The sequence below is a fragment of the Sciurus carolinensis genome, chromosome 14 (assembly GCF_902686445.1).
Source record: "Sciurus carolinensis chromosome 14, mSciCar1.2, whole genome shotgun sequence".
NCBI lineage: Eukaryota > Metazoa > Chordata > Mammalia > Rodentia > Sciuridae > Sciurus > Sciurus carolinensis.
In genome coordinates, this window is record NC_062226.1 from 3,998,474 (window position 1) to 4,024,791 (window position 26,318).

General features: G+C 56.1%; 1 protein-coding gene across 2 annotated transcripts in view; it reads right to left on the reverse strand.

The window, feature by feature from the left end:
- The window catches only part of Cfap77 (cilia and flagella associated protein 77), a 123,621-nt gene that overhangs the window by 13,873 nt on the left and 83,430 nt on the right, over positions 1 to 26,318 (reverse strand). Inside the window, exons 4-5 of one of the 2 annotated variants that reach the window (XM_047524879.1) lie at positions 15,671 to 15,776; positions 9,867 to 9,968 (exon numbers count right to left, since the gene is read on the reverse strand). The exons of the other annotated variant lie outside the window; for it this stretch is intronic. Of the exons in view, the coding sequence (XP_047380835.1) occupies positions 9,867 to 9,968; positions 15,671 to 15,776 (208 nt within the window). The remainder of the gene's footprint in view (positions 1 to 9,866; positions 9,969 to 15,670; positions 15,777 to 26,318) is intronic. 2 annotated transcript variants of the gene reach the window in all.

Genomic DNA, 26,318 nt, shown 5'->3' on the forward strand with positions numbered 1-26,318 from the left:
CAGGGGCTGTAGGCGTCACGCGTCAGTTCTTCATGTGCTGTATGCCGTGGCCACTTGATAAATACTACTTGGCGCTGGCCAGATCTGGGCGAGGTCTAGGTATTTGTACGTTGACCTTGCCCCCAGCTCACACAGCCTGCGTCGTGTTGGGAGGGCCTCTGGGGGAAGCCAGGAGCACCAGCCAAACCTTTGGAACCTCCTCCGCCTGTTCCAACGCAGCACTGGACTGGAGGGGACACCAGACTCCTGGTGAGCTTCTAACTCCAGAGCGCCCAGTTTCGCTGCTGAGTTTAGACATTGGGGAGTCCTTGATTTCTCTCTCTGGGAATTTACCTGACTGCTTTCACAGGTGGCACGCAGTTCCTCCAGGACAGTCTGATTTTGCGCTCTACTGCAAATGACATCCTTTGCAGTGCCCCTCACATGGTGCCCGTCACCGCCTCATCACTTATTCATACAGGCTGTGGAGCAGGTCCCAGGCCACTGCCCAAGCGGCAGGGGCACACTCAGGGGTCACCCGTTGGGGTGGGACGCACCACACTGGGCTTGGTGGCGTTGTTCCCCTTTCTCTTACTGGAATAATGATCGGGAAGAATTTTTCTGGTATTTTTAGGAGGGAACAGAACCGTTCTGTGGTTGATGTGGCTGACCCCATCAAGTTACAAGTAGGAACAGTAGAACAAAATATCCTCAGGGAAAGAAGGATGTCAGTGCTGTTTTCTGGACACCTCTGGGGAGAATTCAGCAGATGGGAGATCTCTAAGGGTCTTGAGGGATGAATGGATAGACAAATGGCTGGACAGATGCAGACACAGATGGGTGGTGGGTGGATGTTCAGTTGGATGGATGAATAAACAGGTGGAAGGAGGATGGAAGGATGGATAGACAGATGGAAGACTGGATGCATGGAAGGCCAGATGGATCGATGGAGGGATGGAGGGATGGACAGATGTTTGGATGGCAGATGAAAGGATGGATGGAGGGATAGGCAGTTGAAAAGATGGATGGGTCGATGGATGGATGGATGGATGGATGGATGGATAAATGGAAGGATGGATTGATAGATGGGTTAGGAGTTTGGGATGAAACAACAGAGCCCAGAGAGGGCTGGGGAGATGGCTCAGTTGGTAGAGTGCTTGCCTTGCAAGCACAAGGCCCTGGGTTCGATCCCCAGCACCGCAAAGAAAAAAAAAAAAAATGCACCTGAGACCCAAGCATCTGGAAGATCCTCTCGATCTGCTTTGCTCAGCTTAAGCTCTAAGTGGAAGAGGTGTGGCTTTATTGTCTTCAGTATTTATGCCCTGTCTCCATTCAGGCGATTTGAAGGTGCACAATGGATTGCACATAATGTGAAATAAGGTATTCAATAGCTACATAAGTCGAAGATTATGTGAAACAAACGTAGAGACCCTCAGATCCCTAAGTTTCTGACTGTTGCTCACTTTCTGCCACATGGGGCACAAAGGAGCACATCCCATCACGCCGACCTACCTACTACTCCTTCCACAGTAGGAGGGATGGCAGTAGTACTCAATGGCTAGGAGCACAGGTTTTTGAGTCAGACAAATGTGAGCTCCAATCTTGGCCCTATCATTTTCCAGGTGTGTGGCCTGGAGCCTCAGTTTCTCACTTACAAAGCGAGGGTCATCTGCCTATCCCCAGGGTCATTGCCAAGTCCCTGGTGCGAAGCCCGGCATCCAGGGCGGCTTTCAAGATCTGCCGGCTGCCACCATGTTTGCTGTTCATGATATCGAATCCAACTACATCTTTGCTGCCCTCCCACAGGGGATTTCCACATCCAGTCTTATATTAAATGATTCAGGTGACTTTCATGCACGTGTTCAACATTTTGTTTAAAAATACGTAGAAATGCAAGGATTTCAAAGGGACAGATCTTCATGCCTGTAGACAAAGGTGGAGAGTGCAGCACTAGCCAGGGTCACGGTGTTGGGCCCTCCTGCTCTGACAGCAAGGCTGCGCTCCACCTTCTGACACATAGAACTCTGCCCTGCGGTTCGATCAAGAACCTGCACAGTGCAGGAGCAGGGAATTTGTAGGGCAGCGATTCTACAGGATTCCAGAAGCCAAAAGCACAACCAGGAGGTACGAGGTAGAAAGAGGCAGATTGGACTGAACTTGAGACAGAAGTTGCTGTGCACTGAGTTGTGTCCCCAGAATCATATGTGAAAAGCCCTAACCCCACAGTGATGGCCTGGGGTGGGGGCTTGGGAGGGCGGTCAGGTTCAGATGAGGTCGTGATGGGCTTCGTGCCCTCATCAGAGGAGACACCAGAGGGCTCCCTTCCTCTCCCTCTCCCCCACGTGGGGACAGTGAGGGCAGCCAGCTGCAAGCCAGGAACAGGGCCCTCATCAGAACCAACAATGCTGGCACCTTGACCTTGGACTTCTGTCCTCCTGAACCAGAGGATAAAGTCTGTGTTGCAGCCATGCCGCCCAAGCAGACAAATACAGAAGAACAGAGAAGAACACAGGCTAGGGCTGTGTAGCAGAGGAGCCAGCTCCACAGCCTGGTTCCTCTTGGAGCCCCGTGGGGCAGCACAGCAATGCAAAAGCACCCCCGCCGTGTGTACTTCAGGCAGCTGTGAGCGTGGAGCTGACCTTGACTCAGCCAACTGCAGGGCTGCTTGCCAAAGGTGCGAGGGGTCCTGGAATCTGCACTGTAGACTGTCCTCGAGGCCCCCAGGATCCGCAAGTTTGAGGACAACTCAGCTGTGGGAGCAGAGGCCAGGGTCTCATGCAGCCAGACTGCCATCGAACACCCTCCTCCGGCCTGGCCCGGCCTGGCAAGCGCTGTGTGCACAGCGGCACTTGCTGCTCTGTTAGGGTGCCCACTTTGTAGATGCCCTACTGCGCTCCGTCTGCCTCCACTTCCAACACAGTGAGCCTGAACCTGGGATTGATGGCTTTCCTTTCTAGCCTTGGAGCCAAACTGCAATTTAAAAGGGGCTGGGGTTTTCATCAAGGTCTAATGGCTTCCAGGGCAGTGGGAAGTGTGGGGTTTATTGCAAGTGCTTAAGTCAGCCAACCCTGGCTGGCCACGATGCTCTGGACACCCATCAACGCCCCTCTCCTGACACCCTCACTTCCCTTCCCTGCCCTGCAGTTAGCCCTACTGGCCTCTGACCTCAGTTAGACATTCTTAGCATTTATCGGCTCTTCCAGGGCCTGGGTTCCGAAGCAGCCAGGCAGAGTTCATGTCCCCCTTGGCCCCTTGCTAGCCATTAACCTTGGCTCCTGCTGTAAGCCAGGGAGCCTGGGCTTCCTCGTCTCTGAGACAGGGCTCTTCATTCCTGCCACACAGGGTTCCAGTTCACAAAAGTACCCAGGCCAGAGGACTCGGGATGGGCAGGCATTGGGGTCACTGTCCTTGTGGCCCTCAGGGACCTCCATCCTTACAGTGACACACTCCCAGCCCCGGGGCTGCAGTCAGACTGCCCACCCTTCGTGCTACTGGAGATATCACTGCCCAGGACTTCTTTGAGAAGAGGGAAGGAAGAGGCCAGGAGTCTCTGCCATGTCGTCCTCCCCCCGGTGGATTTTCTCCAGCACAGGGCTGCGTGCACCTGCAGGGAGCTCAGAGAGGCAGCCTGGCTCTCACGGCGACTCCGTTCACTTAACCTGGACCTGCGTGAACCCCAGGGTTATCCCAGCAAGTCACAAAGTGCTGCTCATTTGGGAGGACCTACCGCTGGCCATGTGTTAGGTAGCCTAGCTGGCATGAGGGGACGGGTTGATGAGCTGGGAGACTTGGAAACAAGAGGGAGTCAAGGGAGACGTTGAGGACCTTGTTCCAGAGGGGACAGGCCCACGCTCCTCCAAGAGCCAGAGGGATAATCTGTAGCTCATCAAGGGCTTATTTGCTTGGGGATAAGCTGGAAGAAGCTGGGGACCCCAAAGTCTCCTCTATTCCCAAAAGTCCCCACAAGACTTTCACTCTCTCGAGATTAGAGGTGTATACCTGATTCTAAAGCAAGCTGCCCTGCCCTATTTTCTGGTTGACTTTCAACACAAAAGTAGAATTTTCTCACCCAGCGGGAGAGAAGAGCCTTCTGGGTGGAGCTGAAAGTCCTTGGGCACCAGCAGGATTAAGGGCTGGGGGCCCCAGGCTGCAGGATAGGGCCTGCTCATGTGCCAGCCTCAGGCCCCACCCGGTGCCCCACGACTTCTCTACCGCTCAGGGAACTTGGCCACTGTCACCCAGTGCCCCTCCTGCACACCTTCTTTCCTCTTCCCCCTTTCCCCCACTCCTAGACCTTCAGCTCCAGTCATTGTGAGTTGCCAGTATTTGAGCAGCAATGTCACCTCCTGAGCAGGAGCTTAAAGATTCGGCACCTCAGAGGTGCCGGGTTTTGTGGATCCACCGAAGCCTCCTCCTCTGTCCCCTGGGCGAGTCAGCTCTTCTGCATGGTGTCGGTTTATAACAGGGGTGTCTGTGTTTAGGGAGGAATGTCAACTGCATCAGGGCCTCTGAGTCACTCTTCCTGTCCCTGTTTCTGTGTGTGACATGCCCCACTCCTGTGCTCAGCACCCTGCACGGCAACCTTGGATGATTCGTATTCCAGTGTGCGAGAGCGACAGGATTCTTAAAATACACCACTAGCGTGGGACCTGGGGAGGGGCAGCAGATGTGGCATCTGCCCTTCCTGGGTCTGATAAGTGTGACTGGGGTTGGGCACACCTTGGCGAGGACAGCCCGTCCTACCTACAGGGAGCAAGCCCTCTGGAGAGGCAGAGGCAGTGGGTGGACAGGGCAGGAGGCCGCTCCAGGTTTACCAGAGAGTTAACTTTCTAGCCAGCCATGATTTGTAAGAGAGCTTAAAGGTGGCAGAGAAAAGCCTTCTCTTAGATTCAGCAGCTTTCACTAATCAGCTGAGTCTCTGGGTGTCGGCGCTTGGCTGACTGCTGATATTTTTTTTTCCCTCCATCTCCGGCTCCTGTTAGGGAGCCAGGGGCCCAGGAGACCCAAGGCAGGGTTAGTCTTCCACAAAGAGAAGAGTCTGATCCCAGCGTCCAGAGCACAAGAGCCTGTAAATCAAACTGTTAGCTTAATGGCGTGGACCATTATTCTAGAGCAGTGGGGCTGAAACTGAAAGCCAGATGAAAATGCCGTCCATTTGTTCATACTTTGGTGGCTGAACGACTATGTAATGTGGGGATCGTGCTACGGAGGCCAGGCAGCTGCAGGAGGGGAGTGCTGCGTGCAGAGGCGCCGGGTGCGTGGGCAAAGCCTTTCCAGGGGAAACCGGGTCTCCCGTGAGAGCACGGCCTTGGCCATGCAGAGCCGGCCCAGGGAAGCCAGCTGTCTCCACTGCCCAGGGACCTGCTGGCCACTGACCTTTGTGTCTGATGGAAAGCGCATGTAAGAGACTGGCCTTGGCCGGCAGCATGAGAGCATTGGAGACGCGACAGAGAACTGGGTTCGAAGGAGAGCTGACCATGGGAAAACCCCTGGGGAAGAAGTTGGAATCTCCATCCTCAAAAAACAGTTTTTAAAAAATAGCCTGACCAGAGTGACATGTACTCGGTTCAAAAATCCAGAGCATGCAGGAAACAGCATCAGAGAAAGAAACCGCCTCACTCCATCACCACACCTACCACGTGGGGGACCCTCCTTCCAGACGTCTGTGGTGCTGTGCAGACACAGGGACGTAGGGTGTCCTGTGCAGGTGGGGCTGCACACCCAGGTTCTTCCCTTGGGAATATTTAATCAGGTGTCACTCACTGCAGGTGAGAGCCTGGATTTCCGCAGTCTGCATGCTCCACTGTTTGAGTCTCCCAAGGCGACCTGAGCTGTCCTTCATGGCCACCACCCAGCCTCAGGAGCAGTCGCCCTGGTGGCTTTGGGTAGAAGGATAAACCAGCTACTTTTCATGGCTTACAATTAGGTGGCCGGAGACCACACAGTTCAGAAGCAGTCACAACCAAGAGCAAAGGGACCCTGTCAGTGACCACGCCACTCAACAGGCCGAAGGAGGGCTGCTGAACGGCAGGGAGGGCCGGCCACGCCCAGGGACAGGGTCATCATTGCGAGAGCTGACCCGCACGCACACCAGGGGCGGCCGGCCCAGGTTGGTGTGTCTCCACACTTCAGGCTGCTTCAGACTTCCCTGTCCATCCGTCTACCTGTGCAGCTGCTGTCCATCCACGCCAGCACCCCATTGCATCAGTGATGGCCTTCGTCTGGCTCCTCAGCGACCGAGCCATCAGTGCTGAGAGCAGGCAGGTGCGAGGCCGCTCAAGGAAGCGCTGGGAGCGGGGAGGGAGCGCGCCATCTCCTCCACTGTCCTCACTGCCAATCAGCTGCTCCTGATTGGCAGCTCCGCGTGGGCCAGGCTCTGCTAAACGCCGAACACACGTGTGCTTACCAGCTCCTCCAGCAGTCCTGCCAGGGAGCATCGTTAGCTCATTTCATGGAAGAGGAAGTGAGTTAGTGAAAGCCACCCGACAGGCCAGGAGTGGCAGGGTCACTTCCATGCAGGGTCCCCTGCTTCCCCCGCCTGCCCCTGCCACAACCCTACCCTGTAGCCCACAGCACCCGCTGCCGAGGGCATCAGAGCCCCCTGCCACCTGGTGCAGAGGGTGTCAGCCCCGGCCCAGAGGCTCCTCCACCTCGTAGTGGGAGATGAATTCACAGCCGTCCCCCAGCTGGGGACCTGAGGAAGGGCGGGAGCAATTCCCCTGGTGGTGCAGTTGGGCCTGGGGTCTGCTCCTTGCCCAGGAGCCTGGAACCTGGAGTCTTGGTTTGGAAGGGCCCTTCCAGGACCTCTCCTCCCTCCCAGGTTCAGGTGTGGAGACTGGGGCTCCACAATCCAGGCCTCTCCGCACAGTGTGAATGTCCTGGCTGGAAGGCCCACCTGCTGCCACCGACTGTCCCTCTGGGTGCGGCCATTCTGTAGCAGCTGCTGGTTACAGGGACCAGAACGGGCAGCCCTGCCTGCCTGGGACACGGCAGGGCCCACAGGAGCAGCGCACAGTCCTCCCCTCACGCCCTAAGTGACTTGTGCAGTGCAGGGTGGGGGTCCCGGTGGCCCCTCTTGCAGCCGCCCTCGTGGCCGGCTGAGGGAGCAGAGAGCAGCCCTTGCGATGCGGTGACCGGGCCCCTGGGCGGCCGCCGCCCTGCCTGCTGCTTTTCCATGTGAAAGGTGTTTAATTATTTCTGACAGAGTTCAGCGTCGACATCTGTTCGGGAGTGGGGAGAGTCCATTTAGGTTATCCATCACTGTGACAGGCTCAACTTTTTTGGAAGCGCTGTTTCCCTTCACAATGGGCCCGGGTGGGGGCAGCGGATCAGCAGCCCTGAGACTCAGACAAAGGCCCCAGGGCTCCGTGCACGACACAGGCCAGTGGCCCCCACCTGGCTGCTGGCCGGGCCTTCAGACTAGACAAGGCAGTGGTGGGAGGGCAGTGGACACCTGGGGAGGGTCTGTCAGACCCTGGGGAGGCCTTAATGTCCTCAGTTCTTCGTTCATCTGTCCACTCATTTGTTCATTCCACAGATCACATCATTTATGCCAGGTATCCTGTTGGGCTCTGGGGACACAATGGGAGACCCAAAGCCATGGTTCTCGCGGGGTAACGTTTTGCTGGGGAAGATGAAAACATGACCCAGTTAATTAATTAGTGGTCAAGTTGTTAAGCGCCACCGTGGGGAAGAAAGGCGCCCTCCAGAGGTGAAGAGAGAGGCTGCCGGGAGGGGGCTGCCATTGAGGGGGCGCCTCAGAGGCCTGGGTGTTAGGCAGCCCTGGGCTGGACCCCAACACAGGTGAGCCCGTTTCCACACCAGTGGGGTGGGGAACAGGATGGCCGCGGATGAACACGCCCAGCACTCAGCTCGGAGTCAGGGCGCAGTGACCGTTCTTGTAGAGTCATGACCCCACCGGAGAGGACTGCAGGTGATACAGCCTGTAACAGCAGCACCCTGGGGGTCGAGGGTCTCTGCTGGGCTGGCCCCTGGCACCACCCCACTCACTCCAGGCTCTGGACCGAGGGGTGGAGTGACTGCAGCATTCGCTTGCAGAGTCCCAGGGACACCCTCAGAAGAGGGGAGAAACACCCCAAAAGCCAGGGCTTGCATTTTGTCTGTCCCGTTGTTTCTGTGGCACAATAGGAGTGTGCGCGTGCCACACTGTCACAAGACCTGGATTCCAGGGTGAGGAGGGCACCGTCCTGCAGGGCCCGGATGCTTGTTCTGAGGAGGAAATGAAGTCATCCACAAAAATGGCTTCATGCGAAGCCTGGCACAGAGCAAAAGTCATCCTTCCAGGCTCGCTGGTGCTCCTAACAGCGCTAGAGCAGCCGCCCACCCCCCGGGAGAGACGCTCTGCCGAGACAAATTCCCTCTTTTGAAAACAGAAGCATTTGCTTCTTGCACATGGAGCCCTGCCTGGGCTGGCCCTGCAGGGCCTGGGTACTAGAGACAGTGCGCCCAGCATGGAGCCCTCCATGGTCCCTGCACGGCCGGCCTGTCCCTGCTCTGCAGGGGAAGAGAGTGGAGACCACCTGCACCCTCCCCTGTTCACAGTGTCGGACTCTAAATCAGAGACGAAGGGGCGCAGGAGTCCATGCTGTAGAGCAGAGCCCCAGAGAGGGCACTTCATGCCTGTGGACCCACTGGGGCAATGTCGCCGGGCATCTGTCTCCCCATGGACGTCAGGGAGCAGCAGAGAGGAAAGGTAAAGGAGGGGCCAGGCAGGGCTGTGGGCTGCCAAGCTGGGAGCGGAGAGGAGGGGTGTGTTTCAAACCTGGGACATGGAGAGAGAGGAACGAGGCCCGTGCACCGGCACGGCCACGGCGGGAGGTGCCGTAGAGAGCAGCGCGGCCATGACCCCTGCCACCCCTGAATGGCGCCTGGTCGTGTTCTTTCCTTGACATTTGCTGTGAGCGCGGCGGCAGCCTGGATGACGGGCGGCGGGGCACATGGTCACTGACATATGCTGATGGAGGCCACTTGGGCAGGACATGAGAGGACGCATCAAGGGGGACAAAGCAGGTTTCCCGGCAAAGCTCAGCAGCTTGTTGGAGTGCATTAGACTCAGGAAGCCAGCCGCCCTTCATTGTCTGAACTGAAGCTTAACGCAACACGGCAGCCGGGCGGGCCAGCCAGGAGCGCCGCCGCGCGCAGCTGTCTTCCTGGGCCTGGCCAGTCCCTGGTGGCCTCCTAGAGAGCCTCCCTCTGCCCGAGTTGAGCACACGCAGCCCCCTCCCCGTCTCCCATTTCCCTTGGTCTGTGATGCTCCCGACACTCCCATTGTCCTTCCCCTGCTGAAGCCTGCTGAACGGGGACCCCCGTCGAGGAGCCACAGGGCCACATGGTCGAATGAACACGGGTTGAGTTCTGAGGCCAGAGCTCGCCGACCCCCGAACCCTTGGCTGGGTTGGTCTGACTCCGTCCTATGCTTGAGTCAGCTGCCTGTGCCATTTGCTCCCCTCTGGAGGGCAAGTGTCTGGGCCTGGGCACCAGACGTGGTGCATCAGTAATCCCATCACTGGAGGCATGGCCTGGACAGCATCTGCACTGGGCGGACAGACAGATACCTGGCTCTTTCTGAGAAGCCTGCGATCGGCCCAAGGCCGGCTGCCACCTAGCATTCGCCCCGTTTCCTGTCTGCAGAGCAGGTCGGGAGGCAGCAACTTCCCTGGATGGTGCCCATGAGGAATCTGAGCGAAGAGCAGCTCAGAGCCTGGCACTCAGGCAGTGCTCAAACTCTGTTAGTCCTTGCTATTGCCATTGCTATGCCAACCGGTGAGAAGCCCGCAGAACTCCTGGACAACAGGCAGAGACAAAGACGGGAAGGTGGCTGGCAACCAGCCTGTGCGCAGGAAGCGGCCGATGGAGGGGACACTGACCTTCCGGAAGTGGGGCATGTGCCAGAGGGCGTCCAGCTTCACTGGCGGCTTGTATTTCCTCAGGTGATTGCTCCGGGTCTCATACAGCTTTCCCAGGATCACCTGCGGAGGAAGAGTGGAGGCCAGAAGCCTGTGCAGCCAGCAGGGACACCAGGGCAGAGCCCGGGATTCTCCTGTGGACTGCTTCCTCGTGGCCCTGGCCCTTCTCCTGGGCTAGTCACAGCATTGCCCTGTCGCCCTGCCCCTGGCTGCAGCTCAGGGGCCCCGGGAGGGACATGGGGACACCCGGGCGTGTCGTTCTGCTTTGGCCCTGCAGCACTGGAGGTTGTGATGTGAGGCTGCTGGGAGGGCGGAGTGGTGTCCTGTCCTCCCAAAACTTCCTTCCAAGGTTAACGTGGTTCCAGCGTCCACAGGGCCTCCATGGTGTTCAAGAGAAGACAAGTGCTATTGTCCCTTCGGAGCAGGTCCCCACCATGGCCCATCGGGGAGGAGAAAGGTGGGATCCTTTGGGGAGAGGAATTCAGAGGCTCCCTCCAGAGCCCAGAGGGTCTCCGTGAGTGGACAGCAAAGGCCAAGAGGAAGCTCCCTCTCCCTGAACTTCGAGCTCTGTGCCCACAGGCAGGTGCCAGCATGCCCGCAGAGTGTTGTAGCTCGTGGGTCTACTAGAACTGAACTGACCCCTCCACCTGACTGTACTGGAGATAAGGTCCAAGGGAAGGTGGTTGAGGTTGGATGAGATCATAGACTGGGCCCTAGTCTGACTGAAGAGGGGGTCCAGAGCACTCGCTCCACCACATGGGGACACAGGGAGGAGGTGACCAGCCAAGGAGACAGGCCTCGGGAGGAACCAGCCCTGCCCCATCTTGATCATGGACTTCCAGCCTCCAGAACTATAAGAAAATAAATGTCTGTTGTCTAAGCCGCCATCTGTGGTTTTGTCCCTAGAACCAACGTGAGGTTCAAGGCCTCCGACCTCAGAGTCTGCTGAGGGCCCTGGAGCCTCCTGTGATGCTTGTCAAAAATTCAAGAAGCCCGTTTACTCCCAGAGCCTGCGCAGAGCCGGGACCACCCGTAACAGATGGGGTCAGGGATTTGGGAGAGGGTGCAGGCAGCCAGGCTGTGCCCTGCAACGGGGCGCAAAGGGGACATAGGACAGGGCAGATGGTCACCCCCGTGGACTTCCAAGTCCCATGGGGCCGCTCGGCAGTAGGCGGTGCTGAGTTGGCACTTCCGGCTTGGCCGAGCACCTCACCTGGATTCATTCCTTCAACAGATACTGAGGAGCGTTCGTCCCTGCTTGACTGGGGACATCACTGAGGACCCAAAGACCCCTGGGGGAGCTGGCATCCCGCAGGAGAACCTAAACAAACAAGTGATTTCAACTGTCTGTGGCTTTAGTGCTGCGAAATGAGAACAAAGCAAGCCTGCAGCTGGGCAGGAGGTCAGAGGGCGAGTGACAGGAGGGCAGGGAGGGCCCCCGACAAGCAGGGGACACCTGGGCCGTTTCAGATGAGCCCAGGCCCAGTGTGCAAGGTGCGTTGGAGCAGCAGCAAGCAGGACAGTGTGGTCGCTGGGACGGGCAGTGAGAGGGCAGGTCTCGTCCAGCACAGCAGGGCCTCCGGGCTCTGTTCTGGACTCTCTCAGAAGCTCTGGCAGTGGAGGAGTGGCATGAGCCAACCGGGTCTTGAGAGGCTGCTGGGCAGTTGGTGGAGGACAGGCCCTGGGGTGTCCAGGGTCGGGTGCTAGGCGAGCAGGTGGGCAGCGACTACAGCGCTCGGGTGGGAGTGGGTGAGCCCTGCACCCAAGTCCTGGCGCTGCTGGCCTTGCTGAGGGCTGGGTGTGGGCCCGAGAGGGAGAGGCCGCTGTGACTCTGGCCTTCAGAGCTGGGCACAGCGGGCTTGCCCCTTGTGAGGCAGGAGAGCGGGCGGGTGGCGGCTTGAGCTGGGGATCTGGAGTTGTCTTTGGATGTGCCACCGTGAGACGGGCGTGGGAGAAGCCGTCCGCAGCAGGGCGGGTGGCCCAGAGGCGCTTCAGCCAGAGCCACAGGCCCAAGAGCAGCCCAAGTAAGCGTGGTCTGGGACAGACCTCAAGAACTGGCGAGATCATGGACAGCAGGCACGGCAGACCTGAGGACATCTCCGCTGAGCCGGGCAGCAGGGTGGCACTGCACCGAGGGGCCCAGCGTCCACGACAGTGGTAGCTGACGCTGCGCTTCCTCAGCCCTGACCCTCCAGCCCCGGTGTGCATGCCACCGTGTGCCCCAGCTCACTGCCCCCGGCTGAAGATGAGGAAGATGGGGCTCAGGCCTTCGTTGGGGGTCCCCCGGCTGAGCCTTCTCGAGCTGCATAGACGCCTGCAGTAAGTGCGTCTGGGGATGTTTGCTGCTCCAGAAACCGAGCCACGGAACAGCAGCTTCCCTCTTCTGAGAGCTGTTCAGGTGGTTTTTCAGGGCGCAGGCCCACACCCAAGGACCTAGCCTAAAATGATGTTGAGAGCCTGGTGGGACCCAAAGTGTCCGGTGAGCGGGACCTGCAGAACCAGGACCTTAGGAGTGAGCCGGTGGCCAGCAGCTGCCATGTGTTCCAGATTTGTCCAGGAATTCCACCTGGCCACTTGTTCTGGGTGTGGACCGTGCTACCAAGATCTCCTGGTGCCGATGGAGTCCGTTTCTGCCTCCCCAGGGCTGCTGAAAGGCCCGTGCTGCCGCCCGATGTGGCGACGATCTGAGCATTCCTCCTGCTCTCTGGTCGGCCTCAACGAGCCTTTATCTTTTGGCCAAAACCAGGTCCACGGCACTGGCTTCTACGCACACTGGGCCTTGCTGGCTGTCACTGGTTCCACACAGAGCCGGGTTTTCCATGTTGCTGGTGCAGCTTGAGCTTTGGGGGCCCCTGCCCAGGTACTCCCGGGTCTATGATCTTGTAAGACCATAATGCTCCTATGCTTTATAGACTTAGAGAAGCACCAGCTGCACGCTCGTGGAGGTTGCAGGCCCCACACTACCGGGAGTGGCCGGGATGTGGCCAGGTGTGGCCAGGTGTCGCCAGGTTGTTTCATCTCTCCTGAAAGCCAGCCATCTTCTGAGGGCAGAGTCTGACAGACCTCCAGGGTCTCCAACCCCACCGTGGCCCAAGGCGTCCAGAAGGAACCAAATTTAACTGAGGTTGCCACCTCACTTATTGATTTATGTTGCTGACCAATTCTGTTGAGTGTATGTGGGGTGATTTACCAGCCCTTCAGGGCAGTTATTCCTCTGCCTTCTAGAACAGTTTTAAAGTGCTGAACCAAAGCAGAGGCCATCTACTCTGGGTTGACCAACTGGGCTTTGGGGTTGGAGGGATGCAGACACACAGCCTAAGCTTCTGAGCTTTCCCCATTGAAAAGGGGTACAGATGCCCAGCCAACAGGGTCCCTGTAGGATCTGCTGAGCTGGCTTTTAAACAGGGTGGCCGGCCCAAGATGACTGCTCACTAAAAGGCAGTCGTTACCAGACTTCATTTGGGTTCATTGCTGTTCAAAATCCAGCGCATCCTCCACAGCTGGCAGACTTCAGGCCACCACAGGCTTCCCCTGGGATGCGGGAGACCAGGCCATGTGAACTGACCGTCTCAAGGTCAGTACGGGGTTAACCACCCCACACGGCAACCTCCGGTTCTGGTGGCTCAAAGCCGAGGTGAGACAGCCAGCAACCACAGAGGAGCTGGGAGGCAGAGAATGTGAGTCTCCTCCTGCCTCAGGAGCCTGGGCTCACAGGCCTGGCTGCCCGCGTGGATTACCATCCATCCTGCTCTGTCCACTCCTGTCTGCACAACCGCCCACCTCCTCCTCCAACACAGTGTGAAACGCGGGTGAGCGGTTTCTCGTCTTCTTTTCCTGGTGGAGGCTCCGCCCTTAGGTGCAACCTCAGTCTGGATGCCTTTCTCTTGCTAAACTGTCTTGAGTGTGAGCCTCAGCCTGAACCCAGGATGGCTGGAAGGACCCTACGGAGGCTCAGCACAGCGGCCCTCAGGTAATCTGGCTCCTTCTCATGCCTAGTGTGGAAACTCGGGCCCCAGAGAGGTGGTGGTTCACGCGAGGTGGCAGGCCCAGAGCTGTGGTGGCAGCACCCTCATTAGCTGCCTCAGGGTCCCTGTTTCGCAGGAGGGGCACTGGCTACGTGTTGGACCTGCGGAGGCTCCAGTTTCTGTGTCTTTGTCCACATTCTGAGCAGCAGTGAAATAGCTGCTAATTAAAACTCGCAGGATCACAGGGGCTGTAAAGCAGCACGTAATGGTGCTGCTCCCTCTGAAACCAGCCACTACCATCACGAGGTGACTTTGTCAGCCACTAACAACAAACTAGCCATGGGTTGCTTTTAAAGCACGATAGTTAGCTCGGTTAGTGGCACCGAGCTCTTTAACAAGAGCCAGCCTGCTTGGGAAGAGCTAGAGGGGCCTGGAGAGGTAACAGGGTCCCTGGGAAGACCCTTCTGATCCTCAGATTGGCCCTAGAACATAGGCAATGGCTCTGTTCCCTGAGCATCCCCTAATCTGCAGGCAGGGACCTCACCTTCAAGAACTGCACCTTGGGGACAGACACACCTGGGTCTGATGGGATTGGAGAGTCACTTCCTCTCTCTGAGCCTCAGATCCCCCTGAGATCATGAGACACCTCCCCGATGGGGTTCTTGGAGAACCAAGTGCAGGGACTTGGGGTCCCTCAGCACAAAGCAAGTAGGCCTTCAGGTATTGATTCTGATTGTTGTAACCACCTGAGCTGCTGTGGTTTTTGTATGTTGTTTTAAATATTTACACATTCGAGGCAAGTTCTCTACCACTGAGCTACAGCCCAGCCCAAATTTTTGGGATATTTTCAAGGAATAAAGTACAGTTTGAGCATTTTAAAATGTTTGGAACAACACAAATTAACAGCTAAAGATGCTTTTCATAGTAAAAATCTCACTGAACTGACCTCCTGCCAGTTGCTAATGACTCCCATGGTAGCAGGTGACAGAGTTTTTATGTGGGGACCTGGGCTGCAACTTCCCCTGCAGGCCTGGGACATGGGACAAGGACAGCCTCCAGGTTCCTGGTGAGCAAAGGTGAGGCGCTGGGCACAGGGCCCCCCAAGTGGCCTGTTGCTTAATTTGTAACAAATTTCCTCCTGTTGAAGAGCCGTGTTCTTTGTTGGGTGCCAAACCACTGAGCCACCTCCCCAGGCCTTTCCAGTTTTCATGTGGAGCAGGGTCTCGCTGAGTTGCTGAGGACCATGCTGAATTGCTGAGTCTGGCTTTGAACTCACGTCCTTCTGCCTCAGCCTCCCGAGCTGCTGGGCTTACAGGGTTGTGCCACGGTCGGTGCCCAGCAGCGACTGTGTTCTTCAAAGCACCCTTCCAGAAGTGCGTTTCTTTTTCACTTTTTCTTCTCAGCCTGTCTTTATGGGTAGCCTAGGGCGCACTTCTGTCTAGGCCTGCTGGATTGTTTTAAAGCCTGATTTTTCAGAGGTGTGAAGTGGTGCAGCAATTTGGTGGAAAGGGTCCTCACACGGGACTCAGGACCCTGGAGTCGCATCCTAGTTCAGAGGCGCACAGGGCCAGGTGACTGGCACCCTGGCCTGTCTCACCCTCCCGGGATGACGTGCAAGGTGAACTGGACAATCACCAAGACCTGGTCCAGATCTGAATCTCTGCAGCAAGACACCACCTGACTCCCTGTGCCCACCCACCCTCCACCACAAACACACCAGGCCAGGCTCCAAGGTCGGCGCCACAGCCGACCCTTCTCTCCCCTCGCCAGCAATCCGCCCAGGAGTGAGGGCTGTCTTACCTTTTGCTTTTTCTCCAGCTTAATGGCTTTCTGGGTGGCCTTTTGCTCTTGCACCCACAGCTGCTGGTACCGGTGCTGCAGCAGATCAAACAAGGGCGTGGAAGGCCTGGGGAAGGCCAGACAGGCTTGAGGCCCAGGAAGTCCTGGTTCCTCTCCCGCTGCAGGCCCTCCCTCCTTCCCTAGAGCACTGGCATCCCTCTCACTGTCCCAGGCTGCAGAGCGAAGGGCTTCCAGGCTGCACAGAGCTTCGCGTGCACTCGAAATCCCTGAGAGGCAGGCCCTTGCAGAAGAGTCAGCAAATGTTGACTGCCTGCGCGTGTGGCAGTGTGCGTCTGAGATGTGACAAAGGCCCTCCTTGACCAACCTTAGACGGGGCCTTGAGCCTTCGTCCACTAGGCCTCTTCCGCCCTCTCCTTGGCCTGCTCAGGCCAGTCTTGGCCAAGAACCCTGCTAAGCTGATCCCTCTGCCCTAAATATCTGATTTCCCTGGAAAACTGATCAAGTTCCTCACCCCGCCCAATATCTGACCTTGACCTACCTGTAGCAGGGACCCTGTGAAGCTGGTTTAGCAAGGCCCCCCACCCTTGATGCAGCCTCTCCGTCATTTCCATCCCCTGACCCTCCCTCGGCTCACTGGCAATCCACCACCTGTCCTGTGTTTGGAATTGAGCTCAGTTCTGCCCAGGGATCTCCCCTTTTGCGCAGGACCGAGTAAGATCTGCCTTCACTACTCTCAGCTGGTGTCTGGCTCTAACTTTCTTTGACAGTGATTTCCGGCCAGAGAGCTCTGGTCCTGTGCTGAGCATTTTGTGGGACCCTTCACAACACCACAACACAGTGGTGCCCATCCTGGGGATAAAGGGGAGGGTGAGGTCCCAGAGCAGAGGGGGCAGCATTGGGAGTCACCTGCTGAGCTTCAAGGCTTGAGGCCACAGGCTGCACGTCCTCATAGGGAGCACTAACTGCTCCAGGTGAGGCCAATCTCTATGCAGATTGAGAGACTGAACCCACCAGTAGAACTCCGACCTTCACTCTGAAGCAACCTGCCTGGGAAACCAAGCCCTGTGGACAGCCCAGGAAGCAAGCCCATCACCTACCTAACCAGCCTGTGGTGCTGTGGCTTCCTGTGTTGCTGGTGGGCATAGCAATGCAGGAAGCTAACAATAACACGTAATGATCACCCCACAAGCCAGGACTTTACTGCCAGCTTCCCTGGTTTTTGTTCCCCACTTTCAATTTAGGATCAGTCAGGGAAAGCTAAGTATGTACCCCTAATAAATGACATGGGATGCCATTACATATAGACATATATAGCATATATATAGTATTGTGCATGTTAAATATAACGTATGACTTATAATGCTTATCATATATGAAATACATATTATATGTATGATGCATATCATGTACCTGATACATATATGTTTTTTATTTCCAAAAGGGAAAAAAGAAACCAAATTTTACTATCAACAGGAACTTATGGGGTGAAGGAGATGACAGCTCGAACTCTGGACTGTGCAAATAGCTTTTACTTGGGAACCATGGAAAAAGTGCCTTTTTAAGAAAATAGTTAAAATAAAATCAAATAAAGATTAAAGATTAGCACCTGCTGTAAATAACAGGAAGAAGCAAGTGGACCTGTTTGTCAAAATTATTTCAAGTGATTTCAAAAGAGATTTGGGCAGGATCTGTCTCGAATGGTACTGAGGACAAGAAGCACCCAGGAAGACCCAAGCTGCTCTTGCTGTTAGTAGTAATGTCCATATTCATGGGCTGGGCTGGGGCTCAGTGGTGGAGCGCTTGCCTAACGTGTGAGGTACTGGGTTCGATTCTCAGCACTGCATATAAATAAATGAATAAAATAAACGTCCATCAACATCTAAAAAATATTTTTAAAAAATAATGTCAATATCCATTATTTTGAAACTGTCAAATTTACATTGAAGGACAAAGTGAATTAGCAATTGAACAAACGCCTTTGGGAAGCAAGATTTTCAGAATTAGAGAAAAGAAGCACAAATATAAACTCAGAGAAGTGGAAAAAACCTCATCAGTTTTCGTCTCGCAAAATGCCGTCTTTCCCGTCTCCGCGCACGGGAGGTCCAGAAGCCGCCACCCCACAGCGGTGGGCACCCCAGCGCCCGACCTGCTCACGCTGCTGTTCTCCACTCCAAGGAGCAGGGCCGGCGGGAGAAACACCCTCCCCAGTGCCCGCGAGATCCCTGGGCCAGAGGCAAGGAGGCCCGGGAGGCCATCTGAGGAATAGATCTCAGGGGCCGAGTGGATGGGCACCGAGGGGCAGGCTGAGCCTGGAGAGGGATGGCTATCCTCTGGAGATGACGCGTGTGGGTACGTGTGCACATGTGTGCACATGCATGTGCACAGGTACTGGAGTCATTTGTCGAGGACAGTGAGCAAGCTCCTCCCTCGCTTTCCTGTGCAGACCACATTGCAGTGACCAAGGAGGAGGGAGGGGCGTCTGCACGGTGGCACCAGGCTATGCCCACGGCAGCAGCAGCGCTGCTGGGGAAGCACACCTCGCTGCTCCTAGTGAAATGGTGAGGGAGTGAGGGGACAGGCTGCCGTGGGAACCCAGCTACAGGGAGACCGGACCAGACCCTGGCGCTCGAGCATCTTGGGGTGACTATCGATGACGACGTATCCACCTCAAAAAGCTGCCGGAAGGACTTGGAAGGTTTTGCCATAAAGAAATGATGAAAGTTTGAGGAGACGGACACTTCGACCCGATTAAACAGCACCTACATACACGTTTGGGAACAGGCCATGGTGTCCAGTGGTAGGTATGAGTCTTAACATTTTCATGCCTCAGTCAAAAACAAATTCTAAAAGATATCTAGCAGCGGGTGTGGTGGCGCAGGCCTATGACCCCAAAGGCTTGGGAGGCTGAGGCAGGAGGATCACAAGCAAGTTCAAAGCCAGCCTCAGCTACTCAGCCAGCCCCTGAGCAATTTAGTGTCTCTAGATAAAACATTAAAAAGGCTGGGGAAGTGGCTCAGTGGCTAAGTGCCCCTGGGTTCAGTACCCAGTGCCAAAACACTGAGAAAGATACTTAGTAATCCTAAGATTGGAAGAGACTGGCAATCAAGTATTTTGTTACTCTAAAAGAATAATAATAAAAGAAATAGTGGGTCTAGCTAATGTCCCAGTTGGTGTGAAATGGCCTGATGGAGACCGATGGAAGCTTCACAGTGGCCGGTCAGCAGCTGAGCAGGACAACCAGCTTTATTCTTATTATTTTTTACTATTGTGATATATTATATGGGACAACTGACCCCAGCCCAAGGGTGCACACAGGAGCCCCCGCCTGGCCTGCCCACTAGGGCCAGGCCCTTGCCGCACATGGGTTTGTGGCGCCAGGGACAGATGCAGAGCTGGACAGGACCCCTGGCGCCCACCGCTTGCTTACCCGCTGTGCCCTGGCACGCCTCCCCTTCGTGCGGGTCTCCGCAGGTCACTGCGGGCCTGGGCGCCTCCCTGAGCCGAGGTTCAGCCGCCTTGCAAGGCTGGCCCCTCCGGATGCAGCCTGCACGCGGCTACAAGCAGCGGCTCTTTGTTTTCGGGCTGCTCTACCCCTGTGGTGACTTTTATTACTTAATTATTACACACCCCATGCTTCCGAGCGGCCTAATTTATAGCCTGCTTTCTAATGACACTACGTGCGTGATCTCGAAATATCCCCCCCCAGAGGCCGTTCAGGACTGAAGAGCTGTCTTCCCAGCAACCCCGCTGCATCCGTCACCCAGCCTGCCCGGCGGCCCTCCTGCAGCCGCGCTGACCCCCTCTGCCTCCTCTCCGGCCAGGGGCCCTTATGACCGTGAATGAGGCGCAGGAGTAGCTGGCGATGCTGTGAGTCACGGTGGCCGCGGCCGGGCCGTCTCTGCTTTGGAGCGTTAGCTTGGATAAACGGTGCAGAGGCTGACCCCACGTGGGAGACCCAGACGCAGGTCGCATCCAAACACCCTCACAGCCTCCACTCCGCAGACCAGACCCAGACACGCACCCCGGCCACACTCCTGACCCCGTCCCTCCAGGGCTGCCTGGCTCCAGCCCCACCCTCGGCCTGGACTCCTCTTCCTCCTGCTGGGCAGGTGCTCGGCTTCCCCTTTGCCTTCAGGTCTCAGCTGACCTCAGGGGCCAGCTCCTCTGAGGCTCGTCCCTTGCCCAGCACATCCTACAAGTGCCCTTGCCAAGTGCCCCTGGGGGCGACCTTCCCACGCAGCGCTTGGTCTTGGCCGTGGAAGGCCTGCAGCTTTATGTCTGGTGGGGACTCACCGAGCCCCGCTCCATATTCACGTGTGTTGAAAAAGGTGGGTGGGGGCGAGATGGGGACGGGAAGGAGGAAAGGGAAAATGGAGTTGCGTGTGTGTACGGTGAACTAAAGGAAGCAGATGGAATTTACAGTAATCGAGGAAGGGTGGCCTTTCAACAACCGGGCGGGAGCACTGGGCATCTTAGGTAAAACGATTTTTTAGAAAAGCAAGAAAAAAGGGCTGAGTCTGGGGCTCAGTGGAAGAGCACTTGACTGGCATGTGTGAGGCATTGGGTTCAATTCTCAGCACCACATATAAAGAAATGAATAAAAGAAAGGTCTATCGACATCTAAAAAAATCTTAGAAGATTAAAAAATCAAAAGAAAAAACAAAGTCCATGAAGTCTCACACCTTATATGAGAATTAATTCAAATAGATCCCAGGTTTAACCCTAAAATGTAAAACTGTACATTTACAAGATAATGCAGGATAAATTCTCTGGGATTAAAGTGAGGTGAAGACTTTCTTAGACTTGATGCTAAAAATATGACCCATAAAAGAAAAGGCTGATAAATTCCTCAAAATGAAAAACCTCCGGTCTGTGAGCAACCCCACAAAGACGTGGAAAGACAAGCTGCAGACCGGGAGAGAGCATTTGCCAACCCCAAACCTGGCAAGGGACTCCCCAAACCCAACAGAAAAAGACAAAAACAGGAACAAATCTAATTATAAAATGGGTAAAGTCAGGAGAATTCCCCCAGGGAGGCCGTGTTGGCGGCAAAGACCCGACAAAAGCACCAAGGCCACCAGAGAAATGCCAACCAGTCCATGATCACAGGCCACTATGCACCTGTTAGTACATCTAAAGTACTGAACAGTGACATGACCAGCTGCTGGCAAGGACCCAGAGAACAAAACCTCTCACACATCACTGCTGAGGGTGCAAACGGCACGGCCGCTCTGACTGGGAGTTCAGTCGTTTCTTTAAAATCTAACTACAGCCCAACAGTTGTCCTCCTGGTCATTTATTCCAGAGAAATTCAAACTTAGGTCTACACAGAGACAGATTCACACATGTCATAGCAGCTTTATTTGTAATGGGCACAAACTGAAACAACCAAAATGTCTTTCAGCGAGTGAATGGTTAAACAGACTGTGGTACATCCATGCTGCGGAGTAGTAGTCAGCAATGAAAAGGAACCAACCATGGACACATAAAATGGCTTGGCCACATCTCTAGGCCTTATGCTGAATGAAAAATGCTAGTAGTCTCAAAGTGACTTTCCGTATGATTCTGCATATATAGCATTCTTGGAATTTCCTGGGAGCAGGAAATAGTGGGAAGCAGAGTCCCAAAGTCCATCTGGGTTAGAAGGAAGGGATCTTTTCAGTGACAGGACGGTGTTGTATTTTGATTGTTATGTGAACCTGTACATGTGATAGGATGGCACAGAGTGTGAGGCTGGAGTCCCAGGGTCACCCACACAAGTATTTTCATTTTCATTTTGCACTAAAGGGTAAGTGGAGCCGTCATCAGGGGAACTGGAAGGGAGGGTCCATGAGCTCTGCTATTTGTACAGCTTCTGAATTTATAATTATTTTAAAGTAATGTAAATGCAAGAAAATATTTTTTAATAAAGCATGCTAGAGGAAAGACTGAAACAGCTTTCTCTACAGAAAGATGTTTAAAATTACAATTACACAAAGAGGTAGTCAAAGAGTATGGAGACAGAACAACAACAACAAAAAAACTAAGGGAAATAATCGAAACATGTATTAGGCAACTAATATTCTAAAAAAGAATATATTCTCCTGGGTGTTTGTGCTTTGTGGTATTTGTCAGCTTGTTTGAATTTATAATTCTTTCTAATTTCTTTTCCCATTATAATTAAGTATCAAGTTTGGGGCTTTAATTTTCATTTATGATTGTGAAGTTTTTTCTTTCTTTCTTAAAACCACTCTCAAACTTGCATAAGCTCCAGACCCGTAACAACTGGAGCTGTTCCTGATGCAGGTAGATTGTCTTTTAATTAGAAGAGAAAATTATATGCACCTTTGCACCAATGTAAAAACTAAGACAAGATCAGTAATTTTTGTCTAAGAAAATATAAACAGTCCAAGTTGACAGAAGCACATATACGAAACTCTAATAGCACCACGGGAAGCAGGTCCAGGCATAGATGTCCACACACGCCTTCTCCAACCATGCAGAACTTCCTAGAACTTCTCAAATACCAGCTTCCCAGATCATTTTAGGATCACACACCAAAACAAGGAGTACACGCTCTCGGTCAGTCTCTCTCTCAAAGTACGAATGAAGGAATGCGAAATAAAATCTCCCCAACGCAAAAGGGGCCATGGTCAGCAGCACAGGAGCCCAGCATCCAGCCCTGGGTGCGCCTGGAGCCTCACCCTGCCCTTCCCTCTGAGCGGCCAGCCCACGGAGCTGGGGCTTAGGCCTTTCTACCAGCGCTCTGAGACCATCTTCCCGAACTAGAAGTGACCAGAGAAGCCCTTGAGATTTCACACAAGGGACACAGAAAGTCCACGCTGGGAGCAACTTTGGACAGGCCGTGGGGGCGGGGCTCAGGGGACCCTGGGTCCCTGGGAGCTCCCATCTGCTCACAGCACAGGTGGCGGGTGGAAAGCCGGGGTCTTTGTGGTGAAATAATAGGCAGCTGTGTTCACGAAGATCCAGAAAGATGCAGAAGACACAGGGCAAGGGCGAGAAGACGGGTCGGAGTGGAGGAGACACAGGGCCCAGGGCTTCCAGGAAGCCCTGCCGGCGGGAGGCGTCCCCGGTGAGCCTGGGGCAGCGCGGCAGGGCCTCTCCACTTAGACACTCTATTTGACGCGTTCACAATAAATAAAGAGGAGAAATTCTCAGTCCAAGGGGTTCAGGGGACACACAGCCAGTGCTGGGAGCCACAGACGCGGCCCCCAGGTGCCCTGCCAGGACCTGAGCCCACCCCACCTGCCACCCCAGCCCCACGCCGCCCTTCCATCTGAGCTCCGGGCAGGCGGTTTGGCACCGGTGCAACCGAGGGCAGCCCCCTCCCCAGCTGCGGGGGTCCTCGGCTCAGCCCCTGCTCAGGACTGCTGGGCATTTTCACCCTCTTCCCCACCCACCTGACCTCCCCAGGGGACAGTTTTAGAAGCCGGTTTTCCTGGGGCTTTTCCCACAGTGATTTTTTGCTGCTACCTCACATCATGTTCAGTTGGTTTTTGAAAAGTAAACATAGTTCTTTGTTGTCCAGAAAGGCATTTTTTCCACCTCCAAATGCATGACTTTGCCACGGGCCAAGAGCCCCCATGGTAACAATTACAGACATCCTTCCTACGCCTTCCTCTGGAGCAGCTGAGGGGCCACACGCAGGAGCTTAATTATTTATCTTCACTAAATGAGCATGGAAAGAAAGGTGGGAGTGAGGAAGTTGAAGCCCAGAGAGGTCAAATGACGTGCCCGGGGTCACACAGCACACGCCTGTAGCAAAGCCTGGACCAGCCCTGCGGCTCGAGGTCTCCCACCCAGAGAATCCACATCGATGTCTGTGAAGGCCGCGGTTAAAGCTGAGGACCACCTGGAAGCCAGCCGCGGAGCGAGGAGGCCCGGCCCGGCAGTTTTCATGGAGGAGCCCAGACTTTTCTGGGCACCATCCTCTGGTGCTAGACCCTGGAGCAGGACCGTGCCCTGCCCGCGCTCCCCGCGCCCCCCACAGCAGCCGAGGCTTTCTAAAACATCACGTCTGTCCCTTGGCCCTCAAGGCCCACCTGTGGCTCCCTGCTGCCCTGGGGCTGCAGAGCACTATTTCCCACGACCCGAGCACAACCCTCTGCCACTCATCCCACAGGCCCCGGTCCCCGCCTGCCCCTCTCCCTGGCCGGGCAGGGCTCTCCCTGGCTCCCTGGGCTCTGTGCAAGCCCACAGCACTTGGCTCCTGCCTACCTTTCCTGCAGGCTCGGGGCGCCCGGGAGCAGGACCTTCCTGAACCTGCACCGCCACCCTCCAGCCCAGTGCCCGCTGGGTAGATGGGCAAAGTGGCTCCGGAAGCCGCCGAGCTTGTCCCGAGGACAGCTGACCTCCTCCACCGCAACACCAGCTGGGCCTGGGGAAGACACGAGCCTGTCCTCTGGACCGGGCGATGGGACGGGGCCCGACGTCCCCCCGCAGGCCAGGCTCCAGGGCAAGCACGGTGCGTGCGGTTCCTTCCTGTCTCTGCAAGAGGAAGCTCAGCCATGAAGTCAGCAGAGCAGGGCAGAACCCTGGTTCTCCTCGATAAGGGGAAACGGGGCATCCCCACCCCAGGAGAGAGGGCCTGGCCAGGGCAGGAGACACCTTGGAAGTGGCTGACCTTTTCCTGAGGATGAACAAGGGGGACCCCAGAAGCCAAGGAAGAAGGGGACAAGGAGCCAGGGAAATCCCATCCGGCTTCTATCTTTAAGGTCACAGTAAAGTAGGTCAGCTCGTGGAGGAACTTCCGTGAGATATAGGAAGGGCCCAAGCCCGAGGGCTGAGGGCTGCGCTAAGGTCCTCCAGCAACTGGAGTGTGCCTGTGGCCATCCAGACCCTCCAGGTCCCTTGGCGCCCCAGGAGAGGAGGGTTGACCTGTACAGGCATCAGGGAAGGGGCAGAAGGAATGGGGCTGGGTCCTCAGCCGCGGGGCAGCTTGGCGCGCCAGGGCCCTGGGGGTGTGGTGGGGCAGATTGCCCTGGGGACTTTAGGGATGGAAATATGCTAAGTCTGCACTGGAGAGCAAGACACACGCTTTTGCCAAAGCTCATCACAGTGTGTACGGGGCATTTTATTGTCTAAACTACACCTCGGGAAGGTGGTTTTGAAAGAACAACAACGACCGGATTGAGCAGGATGGCGGGACAGGAGTCATGACAGGAATGTCTACCTGAAAGTACTAGGGAGCTATAGATGGTTTCTGAGGAGGGGGAGAGGGGAGGGGCGTGACGACAGCCAGGTCTTAGAACCATTGATGTGGTGGCAGAGTGGACGGGAGGAAGGGGGCAGGATTCAGGGTCCAAGGATCTCTCGGGCAGGAGAGAGACAGAAGGTGAGTGAGAGCTCGACGCCACGTTTGCACACTGCTTTGGGTGTCCCTCCTGCCCGCGCAGGAGCTTCAGCAGGCTCCCAGTGCGGGTCGTGCTCTGTGCGAGACGAGGGGACGGCTCAGGCCTCCCGCCTGCTTCCTCAGCCCTCTGCACTCCACTTGAGACTGTCGCCCACATCCCCTTTCCACAGATAGGAATCGGAGGCCCAGAGACGTTCACCGTCTTGCTCAGGACCACCCAGCTGGCGAGTGGGGACCCTTCGTGGGAGGCTGCAGCCCTAGCCATGCAGAGTCAGGGTGAGGCCCGGGCGGGGCAGTGCATGCGCTTGGTGCTCAGGGGGCAGGAGGGCTGTCTCACAAGGCCTGTCCGCTGAGCCCTGGGGACGCACTTGGTGGGCCAGCAGAAGGTGGCACTCGGGAAGTGGAATTAGGAAACTCCAAACAGAGGAGGGGAGGTGCGGGAGTCAGCCACCAATTCCTCGGACGGGGGCGGTGGGGATGAACGCCAGCCCACCCCCCACCTGCCGACGGGGAAACCGAGGCTCAGAACTCCAGCAGCTTTCCCACGGTCTGCTCACGTGGGGAGAGCAGCCAGGCCGCAGAGCGGGGAGCCGAGTCCGGCCCCTGGGACCCTACAGCGCTTGCTCCTGACAGCAAAGTTGGTCTGTCCCACCCTGTCTGGCTGGGGGCAGGGCGGCCTCTCGGCCAGTCCTGCTCTGAGTCAGAGAGGAGCTAATGTGGGCACTCCTCCACAGCGGCTCCCTGGGCTCCTGCCGCCTTCTCCTCTGCGGGAAAGAGTCCGCTGTCCTGTCCCCCGGGGGCGTCAGGCCCCACGGGCTGCCAGGGCTCCCCCTGCTGTAAATGTGGGCCGCGGGCTGGCCCGGGGCTTCTGAGCGCTGCTCAGCAGGACCGCGGGCCCCCAGCTAAGAGCTCCAACAAATCATTCGCTAATAACCTGGAAGGAGCCCCTCAGAAAAGTTCCTCATCACCCAACACTGCTGCTCGCCACAAAACCCTGTCAGAATTAAGTCTAATAGAGTGGAAAATGGAGACTAAAATGAAATGCAATCAGCGACTGCGCAGGGGCAGGCCTTGGAGGGACTTCAGATTAGTGCACCCCGTCCGCGCAACTGTGCGATTGATACCCCAGACCAGGGTTGATCTCCAGCGAAGGCACCGGGCGCCGGCGCGAGGGAAGTGGAATTACCATTTGCAAACATTAGCCTGACACTCGCTTTGCGCGGGGCTCAGCTGACAGCTCTGATTGCGGCGCTCCTGCCACGAGCGCTCTGTGGATTAGAGGGCTTCCTTTCATGG